Source organism: Thamnophis sirtalis, unplaced genomic scaffold, assembly GCF_051295495.1.
Source record: "Thamnophis sirtalis isolate CommonGarterSnake01/CBP01778 unplaced genomic scaffold, rThaSir2_p1.2 scaffold_13, whole genome shotgun sequence".
In the NCBI taxonomy this organism is placed as follows: domain Eukaryota; kingdom Metazoa; phylum Chordata; class Lepidosauria; order Squamata; family Natricidae; genus Thamnophis; species Thamnophis sirtalis.
The window spans coordinates 19,253,211-19,271,857 of record NW_028261393.1 but is presented as its reverse complement, the minus strand read 5'-3'; the positions used below and the strand labels follow the sequence as shown (position 1 = coordinate 19,271,857).

General features: G+C 42.9%; 1 protein-coding gene across 1 annotated transcript in view; it reads left to right on the top strand.

Moving 5' to 3' along the window:
* The first annotated feature begins 9,389 nt into the window (after nucleotides 1-9,389).
* Nucleotides 9,390-18,647, top strand: part of EXTL1 (exostosin like glycosyltransferase 1) — a 65,675-nt gene continuing 56,417 nt past the window's right edge. The window contains exon 1 of the mRNA XM_014054533.2: nucleotides 9,390-11,882. Coding sequence (XP_013910008.2) covers nucleotides 10,945-11,882 — 938 coding nt within the window. The 5' untranslated portion in view covers nucleotides 9,390-10,944. The remainder of the gene's footprint in view (nucleotides 11,883-18,647) is intronic.

Below are 18,647 nucleotides of genomic sequence, written 5' to 3'. Positions count from 1 at the left end.
CAAATTTGATGGGTTCCCCATCTATCCCCTTGTCCAATTCTATATCATGATTCTACATTATTAGCCAACTAGTAGCTATGTGGACACATGGTCCCATTACCACTTTTCATCCCCTCCTCAAAGTCCTATTAGGGTCTTCCTCTGACAGAGCTGCCTAATGACAGGTGAAGGCAGCTGTGTGTTTGGTGACACCAACTCAGATGTTTTAAAAGGGGATTAAAAAGCTACGATCCCTAGTAGTTGGGGTGGATTACAGAAGGAACCTTCTCTCTACTGTTTGTTGGGGAATGAAATCTTTCTACATTGCTTCCCCCATCAATGACAGTCTCACACTAGAAGACTGGAGCCATTGATTCCCAGTGTTTCTTCTTCCAATCTAGTGATCTATCAATCACTCCAGAGCAAATAAAGCCTCCAATGCTGAGATGGAAAAGCTCAGTGGAACAAATCCAGGTAAAAACCCAATAGCCTTAGCATCAATTCTTGGTGATTAAAATGTCATTTTGAGCCCGAGGCTCAAGATATGCATTTGAGAAGGCTGGGGGAATGTGATACAACACCATTTTTAAAATACTAAACATATTGCCAAAGACAGAAGGTGGGGAATGAAAAAGCTGTATGAATGCCAAGAGCTTGGTGGTCTGAAGTGGTAGAAAAAATCTCTTCTTTATAAAAATCAGTGGTAACTTTTGAGCATCTTTGCTGACAAGGCCTCAAAGCACGGTGGAGGGCTAGAATTGGTTTTTGAAGCATGAAGAAGCTTGAAAATTGTTACCAACCTTACTCTCAGGAACAGGTGAAAAGCAAAGCATTCCAACCCCAGAATGGAGGGGGAAAGGAAGATTCTCATTAGGTGGCCAAAGTATTTGAGTTTCATCTTCAGGATCTGGCCTTCTAAAGAGCAGTCAGGGTTGATCTCCTCTAGGACTGACCAATTGAATCGCCTTGCAGTCTTCTCCAGCACCATAGTTCAACGACTTCAATTCTTTGGTGCTCAGCCTTCTTTATGGTCCAACTTTCACAGCCATCCACTGCAACTGGGGAAACCAGAGCCTTGACTATAAGCCCTTTTGTTGGCAGGGTGATGTCTCTGCTTTTTAGTCTGCTGTCTAGATTTGCCACAGCTTTCCTCCCCAGGCACAAGCGTCTTTTAATTTCTTGGCTGCAGTCCCCATCTGCGGTGATCTTGGAGCCCAGGAAAATAAAATCTGTCACTACCTCCATTTCTTCCCCATCTATTTGCCAAGAATTGAGAGGGCCGGATGCCATGATATTAATTTTCCTAATTTTGAGTTTCAAGCCAACTTTTGCACTCTCCTTCACCCGCATAAGAGGCTCTTTAGTTCTTCTTCATTTTCTGCCATTAGAGTGATATTATCTGCACATCTGAGGTTGTTGATATTTCTCCCAGCAATCTTAATTCCAATTTGTGATTAATCTAGTCCCAACTTTCTCGTGATGTGCTCTGCATATAACTTAAATGGGCAGGGTGACAATATACAGTTTATTTGCACCAATTAATGGCACAGGGGTCTTTTTATTTTAACTAACATAATCTCAAACCTGTTCATTAATTATCTCCGTTGGGAGGACACTCACTCAAATCCTTTTCTCTCCCATCCTTCCTTCCTTGTCAATAATTATAGCTTTATTTTAATGTCAGTTTTAAAGCCGCAGAGTGTTGGTTTTGATAACAGCAGGCTGCCAATTGGCAGGGATGTGCCATGCAACTTTCCTACAAATCAGGTCAATTGTGTTGCCATGGTGAAAGGCTGTGATCTCATAAAGAATGGAATTATCAGATTATGAGCAGAACCGAGAGATTCCAATGAACAAAAGTGGAAATGGGAGGTGGTTGTGGGATCAGTCGGGGATCCCATTATGAAGATCTGCAGGGAGAGAAAATTATTCCTCTGGCCTAATTCAGTATGGTCTAGCAGTGAAGGCCCCGGGCTAGAAACTGGGAGGCTGTGAGTTGTAGTTCTGCCTTAGTATGTCTTAATACAACTGGGTGTCTTTGGGCCAGTCATTCTCTCTTAGCCAAACCCACCTAAGAAGGTTGTTGTGAGACTCTAGAAAGAGTGCAGAGAAGAGCAATCAAGATGATTAGCGGACTGGAGGCTAAAACATACAATGAACGGTTGCAAGAATTGGGCATGGCTAGTCTACTGAAGAGGCCCACCAGGAGAGAGATGATAGCAATCTTCCAATATTTGAGGGGCTGCCACAGAGGGGAGGGGATCAACCTATTTTCCAAAGCACCTGAAGGCCAGACAAGGAATCATGGATGGAAACTGAACAAGGAGAGATTCAACCTGGAAATAAGAAGAAATTTTCTGACAATGAGAGCAATCAACCAATGGAACAGAAGTTGCCTTCAGAAGTTGTGGGAGCTTTGTCCTATCTGTCAGAAATGGCATAGGTAGGGTCTCCTGCTTGGATGGGGATTTGGACTAGATGACCTACAAGGTCCCCTCCAACTCCGATCATCTGTATCTATATGTTTGCCTCCTTGAGTTATTTATATATAAACATATAAAAGTGGAATACAAATAAAACGCTCAGCCATCCTGTAGTTTCCTTACTGCTGTTTGAGCATGCTGTGCACATTCAGTCATCACAGTTTGCCAACCAGGGTTTACAGCTAAATGGGTTCTATGAATCCAGCCAGTTGGGGTTTATTCAATAAACCAAAGTTAAACAAACAATGGTTTAATACAAAAGGTGAGCCAATTCTGTATTGCTTTCTTTCTGCCCAACCCACCTCTGTCGTTGAATAGATGCTAGATAAGAACAATGCAAGAGCCCCACAAATGAAGCGCCCCTCCCCCCTGATCATGGGGTCACATTTGGAGCACATGGCTACTAGCCTACATTTCAGGGGTGAAATCTTCGCTATCGGTTTGCAAATATGAGCGTGCTCGTGCGCGCCACCTCCGCATATGCGCAGGAGCTTCTGTGCATGCAGAGCATCAAAAATGGATGTGATGACATCCAGGTGGGTGGGCGGAGCCTGCTACCGAGCGCACCTGCAATGGTAAGTCAGTGGGGGGGGGGAGAAACTCCGCTGTGCCACGCAATTTAGATTAGCTGGAAAGCAGGAAATTCTGCTTTCTAGCTAATATAAATCACGCGTCACAGCTGATCATTGCAAATACCGGTTTGTTTTACTATCAGTTTGGGCGAACCGGTCTGAACGGGTAGCATTTCACCCCTGCTACATTTAGAGTTATTTACCGTGTCCCATGTCACATGATCACAATTTTTGTTTTCTTCCAGAAACTAAAGTTTATGTTGTAAGATGGGACATGTAGCGACATGTTTAATGACCATTACAACTTACGACTGTAATGTTGGGCTCAATTACAGTCATAAGTGAAATGTACTAGCTGTAACACCAGCACGATCAATTGCAGAGGCAAAGAATTCCTGAGACCATGTGGGACTTTTATGCTTTAAATTTAAAATTTCCTGCTCATATTTCTGACTACATCAAGGACTGGATGCTTATTTTAAATCGAGGTTTTGCATCCTGATTTTCTAGAAAATGTGAATAGTTAAAAATACACCAAAGCTTACTGTTAGCTTGTAGTTTCCCCCAAAGCACTGAGTTGGCATATAAGGTAAAAGTAAAGGCTCCACTCACACATATGTGCTAGTTGTTCCTGACTCAAGGGGGCAGTGCTCATCTCTATTTCAAAAGTGAAGAGCCAGTGTTGTCAGAAGAAGTCTCCATAGTCATGTGGTTGGCATGACTCAGAGGTGGGTTCCTACCAGTTCGCACCTATTCAGTAGAACTGGTTCGTCAAATCTACTAAACCGGTTAGAAGAAGTTCCACCAGTGGACCCGGAAAGCAGGCCATACCTACAGAAGAGGTTCCAAAAACTTTTGAAACCCACCACTGGCAAGGATCTTGTAACTTGACAGCTTTAAGACTTGCATGTTTCAATGCCAGAGTTTCTGAATAGCTACTTGGACCGACCTAAGTACTAATTCATAATTTCATATCCGGTCACATGGGCAGCAAGCCACTCCCACAAAGGAGGCCACACCCACAGAGTAAGTTCCAACAATTTTTGAAACCCACCACTAGCATAACTAAACGCTGAAGGCGCACGGAATGCTGTTACCTTCCCATCAAAGGTGGTTCCTATTTTTTCTACTTGCATTTTTTTATGTGCTTTCAAACTGCTAAGTTGGCAGAAGCTGGGATAAGTAAAGGGAGCTCACTCCATTATGTGGCGCTAGGGATTCGAATTGCCAAACTGTTGACCTTTCTGATCGACAAGCTTAGTGTCTTAATCACTGAGCCACCTTACAGTTGTGTTGGTATATAACAAAGCTATCTAAACAGGAATCTTACACATCAAGTAGTGGTGTCAGGGGTGGTATTCTTCTGGTTCGGACTGGTTCGCCCGAATTGGTAGCGGAAATCACAGGTGGCCCCGCCCACCCACCCTGGCTGTACGGCATCCCATTTAGGCCTTTTTTTGCCAAAAGTGCATGCGTGGACAGCTGTATGCATGCACAGAGGTGGTGTGTGCGCACGCAGCATGCACATGCACGCTCACATTTGCAAAGGTAAGTGAATACCACCCCTGAGTGGGGTCCCTTCATTATTCCATAATGCTAAATTTATTGTAGAATTAATTCACTGTCTTAACAATTCAGTTTTGGGTTTCTTCTAATATTTTACAGACATCAAATGTGGCAAGAGTTCCAAAACTCTGCCAGTTAAGCTATTGACAGGATGACATGCATTTCACCTGTACTGCATTTTTGAAGGAAGCTGACCTGAAGCAAACAGGATGGTTGAAGGGCACATGGGGCTATGCGCTATGGAAATAAGGCCTCAGAGGTGCAAGATGCATAGAAGGAGGGAGAGGATTGGTGTGTTAAGTCTGCCTTTCCCAACCTGGACATTTGGCACCTACCAAATGTCTCCCATAAGAGTTGTGGAACACAGTATTGCAGGCTAATTCTCTCGAATGTCAGCAGTTAGATCCTGTCGGGCTCAAAGTTGACTCAGTCATCCATCCTTATGAGGTGGGTAAAATGAGGACCCAGATTGTTGGGGGCAATATGCTGAGCCTGTAAACTGCTTAGAGAGGGCTGTAAAGCACTGTGAAGCGGTATATGTGCTATTACTATATAAGTCTAAGTACTATTCCTATTGCTATTAGAAGTCCTGTATCTCCTTCAAAATGCAGACCAGGAAGAGCATTGTTAGTCTTACCTATTCTGGAAAGATGCAGTTTAGATTTGGTTTATCACTGTTGATTTTAACTCAGCAGGAGCTCTCGTTAGAGGATATGTTCCTGAACATAAGCAGGATGCTGAAAGAATAGAAAGTATGGAAACGGAAAGCATCCCGTTAACAAAGTAAAATATGCTCATGAAATAGTTTTCTGGGATACAGGCAGACAATTAATATATTTGAAGCAAAAGCTAGACTTATTGAGAAATACATGATGCTAGAAAAAAATCACTTTTAATCAAACTAGATTTTGAAGAGAAGGTGGGAAGAACAGAAACTTAAATAATATTCAAGCTAAACCTTTAATATTAAGTATAGCATATCTAGCTAGCAATAAGCAGGTGAGAAAGGCCAAGAGAAACGGTTCCACCACAAAACCACGGTAGACTAAAGCGCGCTCGACTAAAGCGCGCTCGAAGAAAGTGCGTACCTGACATCATCACAGCGCGACGAAAACATCACGCTATGAGCGGTAAAGTTAAAATTAACGCGAAAACCTTACCCTAATCCCCCCAAACCTAACCCTAAACCTAACCCTAAACCTAACCCTTAACCTAACCCTTAACCTAACACTAAACCTAACCCTAAACCTAACCCTAAACCTAACCCTTAACCTAACGCTAAACCTAACACTAACCCTTAACCTAACCCTAAACCTAACCCTAACCCTTACCTTTACATGAATCGGCTTGCTTTAAAAGCGCTTTTTAAAGCGCCCTTTTTTCTCTGCGGTCATATTTGTCGCGCTGCTGATGACGTCAGGTACGCGCTTTAATCGGGCGCGCTTTAGTGGACCGCGGTTTTGTCGTGCCACGAGAGAAACAGGGACAGGTGAAGATTCTTCTCCTTATCAATCTCCAGCCATTTTCCCTAATGGTTAAAACAGCTTAGAAACCGCCTCTCAGGAGCCCATTATGGGAAGCAAACCAGGGTTGGGCTGCTGGGGGCTCACAGGGGTTCAGGAGAACCTCTAGCTAAGATTCTGTGCAGTTTGGAGAACCCCCAAATCCCACTTCTGGCTGGCCCCGTCCACTCTGTTCCTCCCAGAAGTCCCCACATGGCCTGTTTTGGATGCAGATAAGTGCCGGGTGTGCACGGAGGCTTGGGGAAAGTGAAAAACGGGCCTACTGGAGGTTCAGGAAGTTCCAGAGGGCCTTCGGAGCCTGGGGAGGCTGTTTTCGCCCTCCGGGAGGCTCGAAAAAGCCTCTGGAGCCCGAGGAGGGCAAAAAGCCTCCCCTCCCCTGCCGTGGTGGTGGAGGCTGACTAGACCACACCCACCATGGCCACGCCCACCCAGCAACCAGGCAGAGAACCCCTTGCTAAAATTTTTGAAGCCCACCCCGAACCAAACATGCCACATGGCTTAGCTTTGGTCAATCAAACCATGTGTAATTGCTCAACAAACCTCCCATAAGCCATAGCTTTTAATGCAACACCAGGATTTTAAAAGCATCCTATGCAATGCTGAGCCAGAAGCAAAGTTTACTAGGATAGGTAATTCCAATGAAGTCTTGACCTATTCTTTTCCAAAAAGCAGTGTTTGTAAAAGTAGTGGCCCTATTCCATGTTGGAATGATGAAGTACAGATGTAGGCAGGGAACTGCACAATTACCAAGATAGGCTTGGAATTATCTACACAACATCGGTTCCCGATGTGGGACCTTTTTTGTTTTTATGTGTGTATGGATAGGGAGGGAGGGTACTCCAACATGGAGTAGGGCCACACACATAGACATGCATATGTCATAAAGTTTTAGGAAAGTAAAAAATAAACAAATAGCTAATAGTCAAAAAAAGATATATAAAAAGAAAGCAGATAGAAATATAAAGAATAAAAAATAGAGAAATATATTAAAAAGAGTAACTTCTGACTTTTTTTACAATACATATAAATAAAACTTGAGTTCAACTCTTGCTCTACAATTACAATGTACTCTCCTTTTTTTTCTTCTAATCCATAAATGTTACTGAAACTCAAATCCATATGCCAATCTGTGACCTTCCTAATGGAGAACTGAATGATTATGTGCCATGGAGTCATTTTGACTCCTGGTGACCACAGAGATATATTTTCTCCATGACAATTAGTCCCTAACCTGATCTTTCAGGTCTTCCAACATTGGACTTCTTAACACTGTGATGGAGTCCTTCCATGTCATAGCTGGCCATCCTTTTCTCTTTCCTTTCTCCTTTCCCAGTATCATAGACTTCTCTGAAGAATTATGTCTTTCCATGATGTGTCCGAGATAGATGCATCATCAACTGGAGACTCCATGGATAGATCCTTTTCATGACTAGTCCTTAATCTGGTCCTTCATGGCCACCATGGGCACTATAACCTTCTATCTTGCTGCCAGTCATCTCTTTACCTTCATCTTTCCCAGCACTAGAGCCTGCTGAGAGGTGGGCTTAGGACATATCATGTGTCCTAAATAATATAATTTGAACTTGGAGTGAGCCCTTTGGGTGGTGAATCAAGATCTCATGAAGTATTAATACCGCTTTATAAAACCCTAGCAAGACCACATCTGGAATATTGCAACCACTATAAAAAAAGATGTTGAAATTTTGAAAAAAGTTCAGAGAAGAGCAACTAAGGTGATCAAAAGCCTGGAGACTAAAACGTATGAAAAATCGCTGCAGGATTTGAGTTTGGCTAGTATTCTAAAGAAAAGAAGAATTAGGGGTTACATGGTAGCAGTATTCCAGAATTTGAGGGGCTGCCACAAACAAGAGGGGGTCAAATTATTCTCCAAAGCACCAGACGGCAGGACAATAAAAAATGATTCAAAACTAATCAAAGAGAGAAGCAACCTGGAATTAAGGAGAAACTTTCACTAACCAAAGACAACAACCTTTCAGACCTCAGGGACCACTAAATTCATAATTTTAAATTCCGCGGATCACTAATATGATCTGCCCAATGACCAGCTGTGTGGGCATTGCTAGGTGGTCATGTGACTGGGTGGGTGTGGCCAACTCGATGGTACTCACATCAAAGGGCATCTTGATGGCCTCTACTTGCCCCTTCACTCTCAGCCACCCCCCGCCTGCCCACCCAGGCTCCTTAGAGCCCTAACAGGAAGCAGTTGTTGGAGCTAAGCAGCCTCCACAAGAAAGAGTTTGCAAAACAGCTCAGTTGAAATTGGATCTGGCTGAGAAGGAGGCTCAGCAGAAGCACCTCACTGTGGACCATGAGCATAGGCTTTCCAAGCAGAGGGAAGACCTGTGGGAGTGCAAGGCCAGGTACCGACACCTGGAGGCTCAGCAGGCTGAGATGGTCAGCCAGGTCCAGGCCATGATGCAGTCCCACTGGAACAAGGCCCTCTGGCTCTTTGCCACCAGCGGTGCTTCCCTCCAGCCTTCGCCCAAAGCCTCACACCAGAAGGCTGAAGCAGACCCCAAGTTGGAATCTCTGCCCCCCTTCGACCCTCATAAAAAGACCCCAGAGGGGGAGACTCTGCAGCAACACAAACGTTCATTGCACGTATCCATCCCAGGGGTCATAGTTTGAGGACCCCTGATTTAGTGCAATATAAAAAATGCAAATAATTTTTCTGCGGACCGCCAACATTTTCTCAAGGACCACCAATTGGTGACCGCTGGACTAGAAGACCTCTGAGGTCCCTCCCAGCTCTATTCTATTCGCCTGAGGGACAACTGTTACTCCCCAATAACCCCCAACTAGGTTAGTAACTCATTCCATCTGGGAGGCTCCCACCCACTTGATCCAAAGTAATCCACCCTGCCTCTCAACGGCCCACCCAAGTTTGAGACCAGGAGGGTGGGAGGGGGGGAAAGGAAGAGGGAGAAGGAGAGGGGGAGTGGGAGAGAGGGAGGGAGAGAGAGAGAGAGAGAGGAGAGAGAAAGGGGGAGAGAGAGGGTGGTGAGAGAGGAGCCTTCAATGCACCGAACGCGGCCTTCCACTTTTCCCACGTGGAGCATCCAGCATCCCACACGGGCGCGGCAGGAACAGCCAATGAGCAACCTTCCCTCTCCCTCTTCGGAGCCCTCGGCGAGGAAAGAGTTAGACAGCGGCCACGCCCTTTGAGGGGGCCGGGGACCAATCAGAAGAGAGGGGGGCGTGGCGGGGTGGAATGTTGTGAAGGTGGAAGCGGAACGCTGCGCGTTGAGTTGCGAAGGCGGGCAAGGAGGGAGAGCAGCGGCGATGGGGAGCGGGCGCTGGACCGGCGACGCGCAATGCCGTGATTGACGGGACACACGGAGAAGGTGGATGGTTGCGGCTTGCCAGGTTATTTGATGGTTGCAAGGAAGCCGGCCGGGGAGTGCGGCTAATGCGGAATGCAATGGACTGAGCAGGAAGGGCGAACGGAAAGCTTTAAGGTGCGCTAAGGTTACTGCGGGTGCGTTGCCCTGGGATTCCCGCCGCATTTGTTGCCTCTCTCGGGGTAAACGGGGTCTCGGAGCCTCGGAAGAATCGCATGAGTCAAGGACAAGCGTCAAAGCGCAGAAAGCACCAGTTTTCCGGCCAAAGAGAGAAAAGTGATAGGCGGGTTGGGGTGAAAAATAATAATAATAATAAAAGAGGATAATTAAAAACCTTACCCTCCCAGACAGAAAGAACTTCGGTTGGAGAAAAAGGTTGGGGACTTCCAGGAAGCGTTGATCGAATTAATTGGGTCCCCAAAAAGGTGATGGGGGGGAAAAATTAACCGGGAAGGTTTGGAAGGCTTCTGGGAAGGTTGAGAGTTAAACTTGTTGAAAGTCCTATCTTCAAAGAATAGTTATATTAATAAAACAAAAGAAAACCGCAGGAAAAACAAAACCTGGCTTGAAGATTATTGGTGGATGAAGATTTGAGTTTACTTCTTCGGGAGCAGAGAAATGTCTCATTGGAAAGCCGGCAGTGCCAAGAATCTAAGAAATTTGGGGCTGCAAGTGTTTCTTTACCTTTCTTCAAGAGCAGAAGACAGTCCCTGGGTTCATCTGTTTTTTTAACGGCAAAAAAAAAAAAAAAGGATTCAAACCAATTTTCTGAGTGGAAGAAAGGCAGATTCTCCATGAAGGATCTTTTAAGGATCTAGTATCCAGTGAGACTTTTATCTGTTACTTGTTGGATTGTCTGCTGGTCCCCTAGAGGTGTGTGATAAGGGAATAGGGCTGTGCCCGGTCAAATCAGATAGCAGAACAAAAGAAGAACCCAATTCAGTCACAAACTGGAAGGGCAAGTTGATAAAATGACACAGTTTTGTTTCTTTTAATCCTCGGGGAAAGATAGGGCAGTCATTGAAGATTGAAAAAGAAAAACACCAGGAAGTTGGTAAAGGGGGAGGGGGGGAAACCAATAAGCAAACTCAGGCTGTTTACCCAGCCTGAAATAAATATGGACTGAAGATTATAAGATAATAAAAGGCTGGAGTGGCTCAGATTCAGAACCACACCAAATTGCTGTAACTGAAGAAGCCACCAAACCAACTCTAACAAGAAAAAATGGTGGCATGGTGAATTTCAAAGCTAGGGTATATCCAAAAATGGGGAGAGAAATTGGACCCTTAGAAATTGCCGCCTGCAGCATTCTAGGCTCTATTTCTGAGGCCTGAACTCTTGTTTCTCTCCAATAAATTTTAATTCCCCCTTGTGTCTGAATAATTCACTTTCTGGATTGCCGTATTGATCCAATTTATTTCCTTTCTAAATAAGGATTTGGTGGGTTCTGCATGAACCCATGCAGGCCAAGAAAAAATACCTGTTCGTGACTCTCTTGGCCACCTGGCTTCTGCTTGTTTTGTTTGGAGGAGACCAAATAAGACGCTTTCCCTTTTTCTCCAACAAAAAAGCGGAAGTCTTAAAAACCTGGCCTCGGTGGGCCGACGAGGTTCTTCTTAAGAACTTTGCAGGTTCTGAGGAGCTCCAGGGCACTGAAAGGGGCCACAGCGATGAATCTCCCCAAAGCCGGCAGCAGTTGAAGCTGAGTCTTTACAAGAACAGCAGGTGCCGTATGGAGACTTGCTTTGATTTTTCTAAATGTAGGCAACACGGGTTCAAAGTCTTTGTTTACCCCCTGGAAGGAGGGGATCCTGTATCCGAAAGTTACCTCAAAATCATCAGCTCCATTGAAGAGTCACATTATTACACCTCCAATCCTGAGGAGGCCTGCCTGTTTGTTCTAAACATTGACACGTTGGATAGGGACCATCTCTCCATACAATATGTCCATAACATCAACGAGAAAATCCAAGGTTTCCAGCTTTGGAACGATGGACAAAACCATCTCATATTTAACCTGTATTCTGGCACGTGGCCTAATTACACCGAAGACTTGGGCTTTGACATTGGACAGGCTATCCTGGCCAAAGCCAGTTTTTATGTCGAGAACTTTCGGCCTGGTTTTGATATCTCCATCCCTTTGTTTTCGAAGGAGCATCCTCAGAAAGGTGGGGAAAGAGGCTGGTTATACAAGACTTCTCTCCCACCCAAGAAAAAGTATCTCTTGGTTTTTAAAGGGAAGAGATACCTGACCGGCATTGGTTCCGACACCAGGAATGCTCTCCGCCACATCCATAATGGTAAAGATATTATTTCTCTGGCCACATGTAAACACGGGAAAGACTGGGAGAAGCACAAGGACAAGCGGTGTGACAAAGATAATATCGAGTATGAAAAGTAAGTCAACATTTTTTCCTCTCCAAAAATGCCTCATGAAAGTGAGGCATTTTGTGAAGCACTAAATTTTGAATACCATTAAATCATTGTTTAATTGACTCTGCCCCAAGTTATAACGGCATAGGGTGCAATGTTTTCAGCCTCAGGTATTGAAATGTTTAGGGTAAGCTCAGATGGGTTCCTAATCACTTTTAAGTTGTTGGGTTAAAGAAATTAGAGGAATCAGTACCTTTTAAAAAATGCAAACACTATAGAGATTCTACAGTTAAATACTGGGATATATGTAGAAAACCTTGCTTGTTTTGTGCCCTTTGTATGTTAGATTTGAGTGTCATTAGGATGTTTGCACAAACTAGTAGGGCTAAATTGTCCTAGTCTTTTTCACTTTCAGAACAGACCTAGAAAATGAAAAGTGGCTTTGAGTGTATGTAGAATATTTCTCTCCCAATGGTGAATTATAGAATCATAGGGCTAGAAGGGATCCTGGAGGTCTTCTAATGACCCAATGTTTCTCAACCATGGCAACTTTAAGATGTGTGGATCTCAACTCCCAGAATTCCCCAGCCAGCCAAGGTGAGGAATTTTGGGAGTTGAAGTCCACACATCTTAAAGTTGCCAAGGTTGAGAAACGCTGTTCTAGTCTGATCCCTTTTCCACGTCAAGAGTCTTTATAATGTACTATATGGAACAAACCTTTGTCCAATCTTTTCTTGTCCAGGATGGTATAAGGACTCCTGTCTTTAAAGTTGAAGTCCATTTTTGTAGGATAAAAGACAAAAACACAAGAAATTAATTTCTTCTCCCCTCTTATTTTTGAAATTTGATGCCTCCATATTTCAGCATGCAAATGTTGGATTTTCTCAGTATTTCACATGATTTGTAGGGCTGAAGCAATATGCATTGTCTTCTGCAGTATCTAGACTAAACTAAAGGTCAGTAGGGCTAGTTAAGCAATCATTGCTTTTGTTTTATCTCTTGGGCTTCCTAACAAACTAAGTTTGAAGACTTCTGTGTGACTTTTAAGCTTGCATGGGACATTTACAGCCCTGTAATAAAAGAGTTGTGTTAGAGGCATACATTAGTCTTTCCTGCTCAGTTCTGCAGGCAACAGCTGGTTTATAATCTTCCACTAATCTGCATATTTGATTTATTGAAATTGACGTACCTTGCAAATTATTTTCAGAAGGGAGGAGAATGTTGCTCACAGTTCATTGGGTTCTTTTATATGGTCATGTTTATCCTTCTTAATTTCCTTGAATAGTCCTCTTTTCAGTTTTTAAAGAAATATTTATCCAGTTTTCAAAGGTACAGTGGTACATTGGGCATTGGACTTTTATTTATCATTGCGTGTTTTCACAAATTCATTTTTTTCAGTAAGCGTATACAAATTCATTTTTTTCAGTAAGCGTATTTTTAAATTTTATTTGATTTTTATCCTGCCTTTATTTATTGTGTATAAATAACTCAAGGCTGCAAACATACCTTTCCCCCCTTTTTTCCCCACAACAACCCTGTGAGGTGGATTGTGACTGGCCCAAAGTCACCCAGCCAGTTTTTCATGCCTAAGGTGAGGGAATTTGTTGATTAAGTTAGGGCACAAATCTGTTGATAATGTTATAAGTAAATCCACCCTGTCTTAATTAACCCTTGGGTATAGGCTGAACCTGAATACATAAATACGTGCAAGATATTTGTGTGAAAGGTTGGTCAACATGTCGTTAGGATAGTGAGGAAACCATATATCTCATATTTTTAAAGAATGTCTATATATAGAGCAAATAGATTACTTTTGAATGATAAGCAAAATCTGCAAGGGTCCATCTGTGACACCTTTTCTATTTTTTCTAATGAAATATATGACAATAATTTGCACATAATAACACTCCAAAATTCTGCTTTAGAAATATTTCTTACACTTTTCTTTTGCTGCTTAATCCCATAAAATAAAGGGGTGTTATATCGGCATGGCTTTAAATTCTTGGTATTCTGAGCATTTGATTGTTATTGTTTCCTCATTTGTCAGTCGGTCCTATAAAAACACCATCTTTTGGCAAACAGAGACGGATTTCAAGTGCCAGAAAAGCAAATTGTGATACAAAGACAATTGTTCCCTGGCTTTATTATACTGTAGATATATTTTCCCCACATGCTTCCTCCACATCCTTCAACATTTCATTATTTGTTTACTCCACCTTCATAATTTGTATAAATAGCTCCAAGGTGACTAATACTCTTTCTTCCTCCTGTTTTTCCCACTACAACAACCCTGTGAGGTGATTAGGTTAAGAGCCAGTGATTGGCCCAAAGTCCCCCAGCTGGTTTTCATGCCTAAGGCGGGACTAGAACCTACAGTCTTCTGGTGATTGGCCCAAAGTCACACTGCAGGCTTTCTTGCCTAAGGTAGGACTAGAACTCACTGTCTCCTGGTTTCTAGCCTGGTGACTTTCTGGCCACCAGTTTACCATAGACATTAGTATGTGTGTCTGTATATCTGTGCACCATTTTTATGAAGTTCTCAAATAAAATTCCTGTACTTCAAGGAACAGGTATCTGATTTTTCCCCCTGAGTGATATTTATAAGGAACTTCTGGATGTAACAGATTGTGAAAACAAATTCTTGAACATACAGGTCTCTTTCCAGACTCAGGGCAATGTGGTATTCTCCCAAACTTATTAAAACTCTGCTTTTTAAACCTCTGTACGGAAAGAATGTGGGGTGAATGCAGAAATAAAGGGCCAATAGATAAAAACCCAACATCTCAAAGAATATCTGTACCCCCCCCTCCCCCAAAGGATCTTCAGTCCAGAAAATGAGACAAAGGGATGTGAAAAGATGGGAGAGGGGAGGGAGATGGATTGGACATGTATATATTTATATGCATAGCAATACATCTCCTCCGTGCTACTCTTCCGCTTAGATAGATAGTACATAAAAACGCTGTGGAAGAGCAGATGTGAGCACCGGATATTGGATGAATCAGGGAAGGAAGTTGCTTTATATCTTTTCTTCTCACCTTGAGAAATCTTGAGCTCTGCAGGCTTGTGCTGATATAAAATGTGATTTTCGATTTCGGGCAGAGTAACAGATGGTGAGTCATTTCTCTGATCTTCCTTTTCTTTGACACTATCCCCTTAGATGTCACTGCTCAGTTTTCTGGATGGGAAAGACACAGAGGGATTTTTTTTTCAGGCATCACCTCATTAAAAGTCAGATAATCTAAGCAGATCAGGTTCCATTTTCTTGTGTGTGTGTGCGTCTGTGTGTGTGTGACTCATCCCTTACCAGAATTCAAAGAAAATGCAATGAGCATTGTAGTGGTTTCACCAATACACCTTTGATAAGACTGAGGGGCCAGTTTGCACATGCACAAACATTGCTTGTGACTCTGAGCCAGGTAGGTTTAACTATCTTATCTCCATAAACGTGCTGGAAAAGGTGAGAGATGTGGAGATTCATTTTGCTGGATCTTTGCTGGTTTTGACATTCTGGACACAAGGGGTTTAGCCATTTTGTTAACCCACAGTTTATTTATTGGTAACAAACCCTTTGGATACCAGATTTATGTTTATGTATCTATATAATCTATAGAATAAATCACTTTTGGCTTGATTCAGACAATGTATTAAACTGGGAGTGTCAAACTCAAGACCTGGGGGCCGGATCCAGCCAGTGGGGTACTTAGATCTGGCCTGTGGTCTATCCTGGAAACAGAGAAGGACCAACCTGTGGTGGTGTTGCCAGCAAAAACGCCCCACCCAAGTTTCGTTTTCACTGGCAGAGGGTTGCAGGAGGCCGTGGCAGCCGAAAACAGAGCTTAGCAGAGCGCTCGGGTCACCACAGGTGCCCCCGACACAAATGACGTCGAGCTGGCCACTCCCACGCTGCTCGTGCCCACCTCGGCCCCCAGAGGTCAAACACAAACCTGATGTGGCCCTCAATGAAATCGAGTTTTACACCCCTGTATTAAGCCATAACCTGTAGTATAGAAATCCCTGTGGTTGAGTTCGTGAAACATGCACAGATAAAGTCAAATAAACCACTATCTGGCTCACCATAATGGGCGAATGCAGTCATTCATGTCACATTGGAGCGCATGTTCCAACCAGCCCTTTCAGTTTCAGCCTCATTGCGGATTTAGATATTGTTTAAAATTTTGAAATAATAGAAATATCTAGGGCATGATTCTTCTACATTATTCCTATTTATCAGTACAGCAGAAGTGTGGTTTTGTGAGTGTTTAAATCAGTGTTTCTCAACCTGTGGGTCGGGATTCCTTTGGGGGTCGAATGACCCTTTCACAGGGCTCACCTAAGACCATCAGAAAACACATATTTTCGATGGTCTTAGGAACCGAGGCACCAATTTTATGGTTGGGGGTCACCCCAACATGAGAAACTGTATTAAAGGGCCACGACATTGGAAAGGTTGAGAACCACTGGTTTAAATGGTTGTCTTGTATGATTCGGATAACAATCCAGAATTGAACATTGTTGATGTGGTAAGTAAGGAAAAGCAGCTGAGAAGAAATGGTTTGTGGGTTTGAAATATTGTTTGGGACTTATTCTGCTTTCTAGATATCTTAGTGCTGGTGTGTCATTTCAATATATATGTAGGCAAGGGAGAATGGGTCTGCTGTGGCAGGTTCCGTCACATAAACCTGGATTTATTAGAACAAGGGTTACTTTTGTATTATATCTCCTTCACTGAGCTGCTCTGTACTACTTTGTTTTTTATTGGAAACTAGCTGATAACCCTGCTTTGCCCGGGTATTTATTTATAGTGGGGAAATGTCTGGACCAAACGTAATTTCTAATATTGGATTTTTCCCCTTACCAGAGGGAGCCCCCTTGTGGAGTACTGTGAAGCCGTTACCATGGCAACTCCACAGCGCTGTACAGTAGAAGCTATTTTACAGCAGTATAGAAGAAAACATTTTAAGGCACAACAGGCTGTATCTTAACAGAACACTCCCCCGAGAGGTGTTGGGGGTGTCTTATCCCCACAGTATTTGTTTCCAGAGAGTAAGTCATCTGTATACTAAGTTTGGTTGAAATTGCTCGAGGAGTTCCAGAGTTATCCTGGAACATTCACAGACACACATACACACACAACCATTTATATATATTTATGTATGTATGTTCTGGCACTATCCAACTGCCCTTTCTTCCTTCAGAGCAATGAAATTGGATTTGAAAGTCCGATTAGAAACCCAAGACTGGAAAAAGAATCAGAGTGCAGGTAATCCTTGATTTATGACCATAATGGAGTCAAGAATTATGGTTGCAAGTTGTGCCACTTGTTAAACAGTGGTGGCCATAAGCAAATGGCATAGTCCATATGTGACCCTTGAAGCTGTTAAGTTAATCCATTGTCCAAATCCATTGTGGGTTGTTTTTTTTTGCTGGAAACCAGAAGTAAAAAGCCATTTCTGGCAAAAAGAAGTTGCAGATTGGAGACATGTAACCACAGGATGACGCAAATGGTCTAATGAAGAGCCAATTTGGCCTAGTGATTAAGGTACTAGGCTAGAAAGCAGGAGACCATGAGTTCAAGTCCCGCTTTAGCCATGAAAGCCAGTTGGGTGACTTTGGGCCAGTCACTATCTCTCAGTCCTATTGACCTCACAGGATGGTTGTTGTGGGGCAAATAGGAGGAAGGTGTGTTGCATATATTGGCTGTCTATTTGTAAAAATAATAAAGGTGGGATACAAATAAATAAATAAAAAGGCCCAAAATGCAGCCTGGTTTCAGTGTTGTGATTGGGGGAGGAGCAGCAGCTGTGTTAATTTTGAATCTGTGTCATAAGTAGGTCCATTGTAATTTTGAACCATCATTTAGCAACTGGTTGTAAGTCAAAGATTATTTTATGGTCTGCAATCCAGGGCTGGAGTTGGAATTCAAACTATAATTTCTTCCTTTGCATTTTATAGTTTCTCATTTTGCATTTTGTAGTTTCTCATTATGTCTTTTTTTTTCTTAAAGTTTGCAAGAAAACCAGGAGCAGAGTTGAGCAATATGGTCTTAACTTAAAAGACAAGGAACTTTATATTATACTGAATTTCACAACAGTCGTAAATGTTGGTATGCATGACCAGTTCTCTTGGGTGAAACTAACCTGCATATATCTATCACCTTTTATTTGAACAATTAGGGCTAGCCTAACTGTGCCTGAAAACTCTTGTTTTTATCTCACTTTCGCAAATACTTCAATGGTTTCTACAAGTTCCTGGAAGATATGCAGTAATTTGTTTTATAGACATTGTTTTATAGACATGAGATTTTCAATCCATTTTCTACACGATGGATCAGGGATTGTGAAACTGTTTCCTAGTTAATGTTTATTTGGTATTTTTTTATTTCTGATATATAAGACCTTAAATCTGGTTCTTTTTTTTTTTGCTGTTGAATTTCTGTAGTGCATATAAATGTAAACATTTTCCCCATCCATCTATTTAAAGTAAAGGTTCCCCTCAGACATATGTGGTAGTCGTTCCCGACTCTAGGGGGCGGTGCTCATCTCCGTTTCAAAGCCGAAAAGCCAGCGCTGTCCGAAGACGTCTCCATGGTCATGTGACTGGCATGAATGAACGCCAAAGGCGCATGAAGCGCTGTTACCTTCCCACCAAACATGGTGCCTATTTTTTTACTTGCATTTTTGCGTGCTTTCGAACTGCTAGGTTGGCAGAAACTAGGACAAGTAACAGGAGCTCACTCCATTACACAGCACTAGGGATTTGAACTGCCGAACTGCCAACCTTCTGATC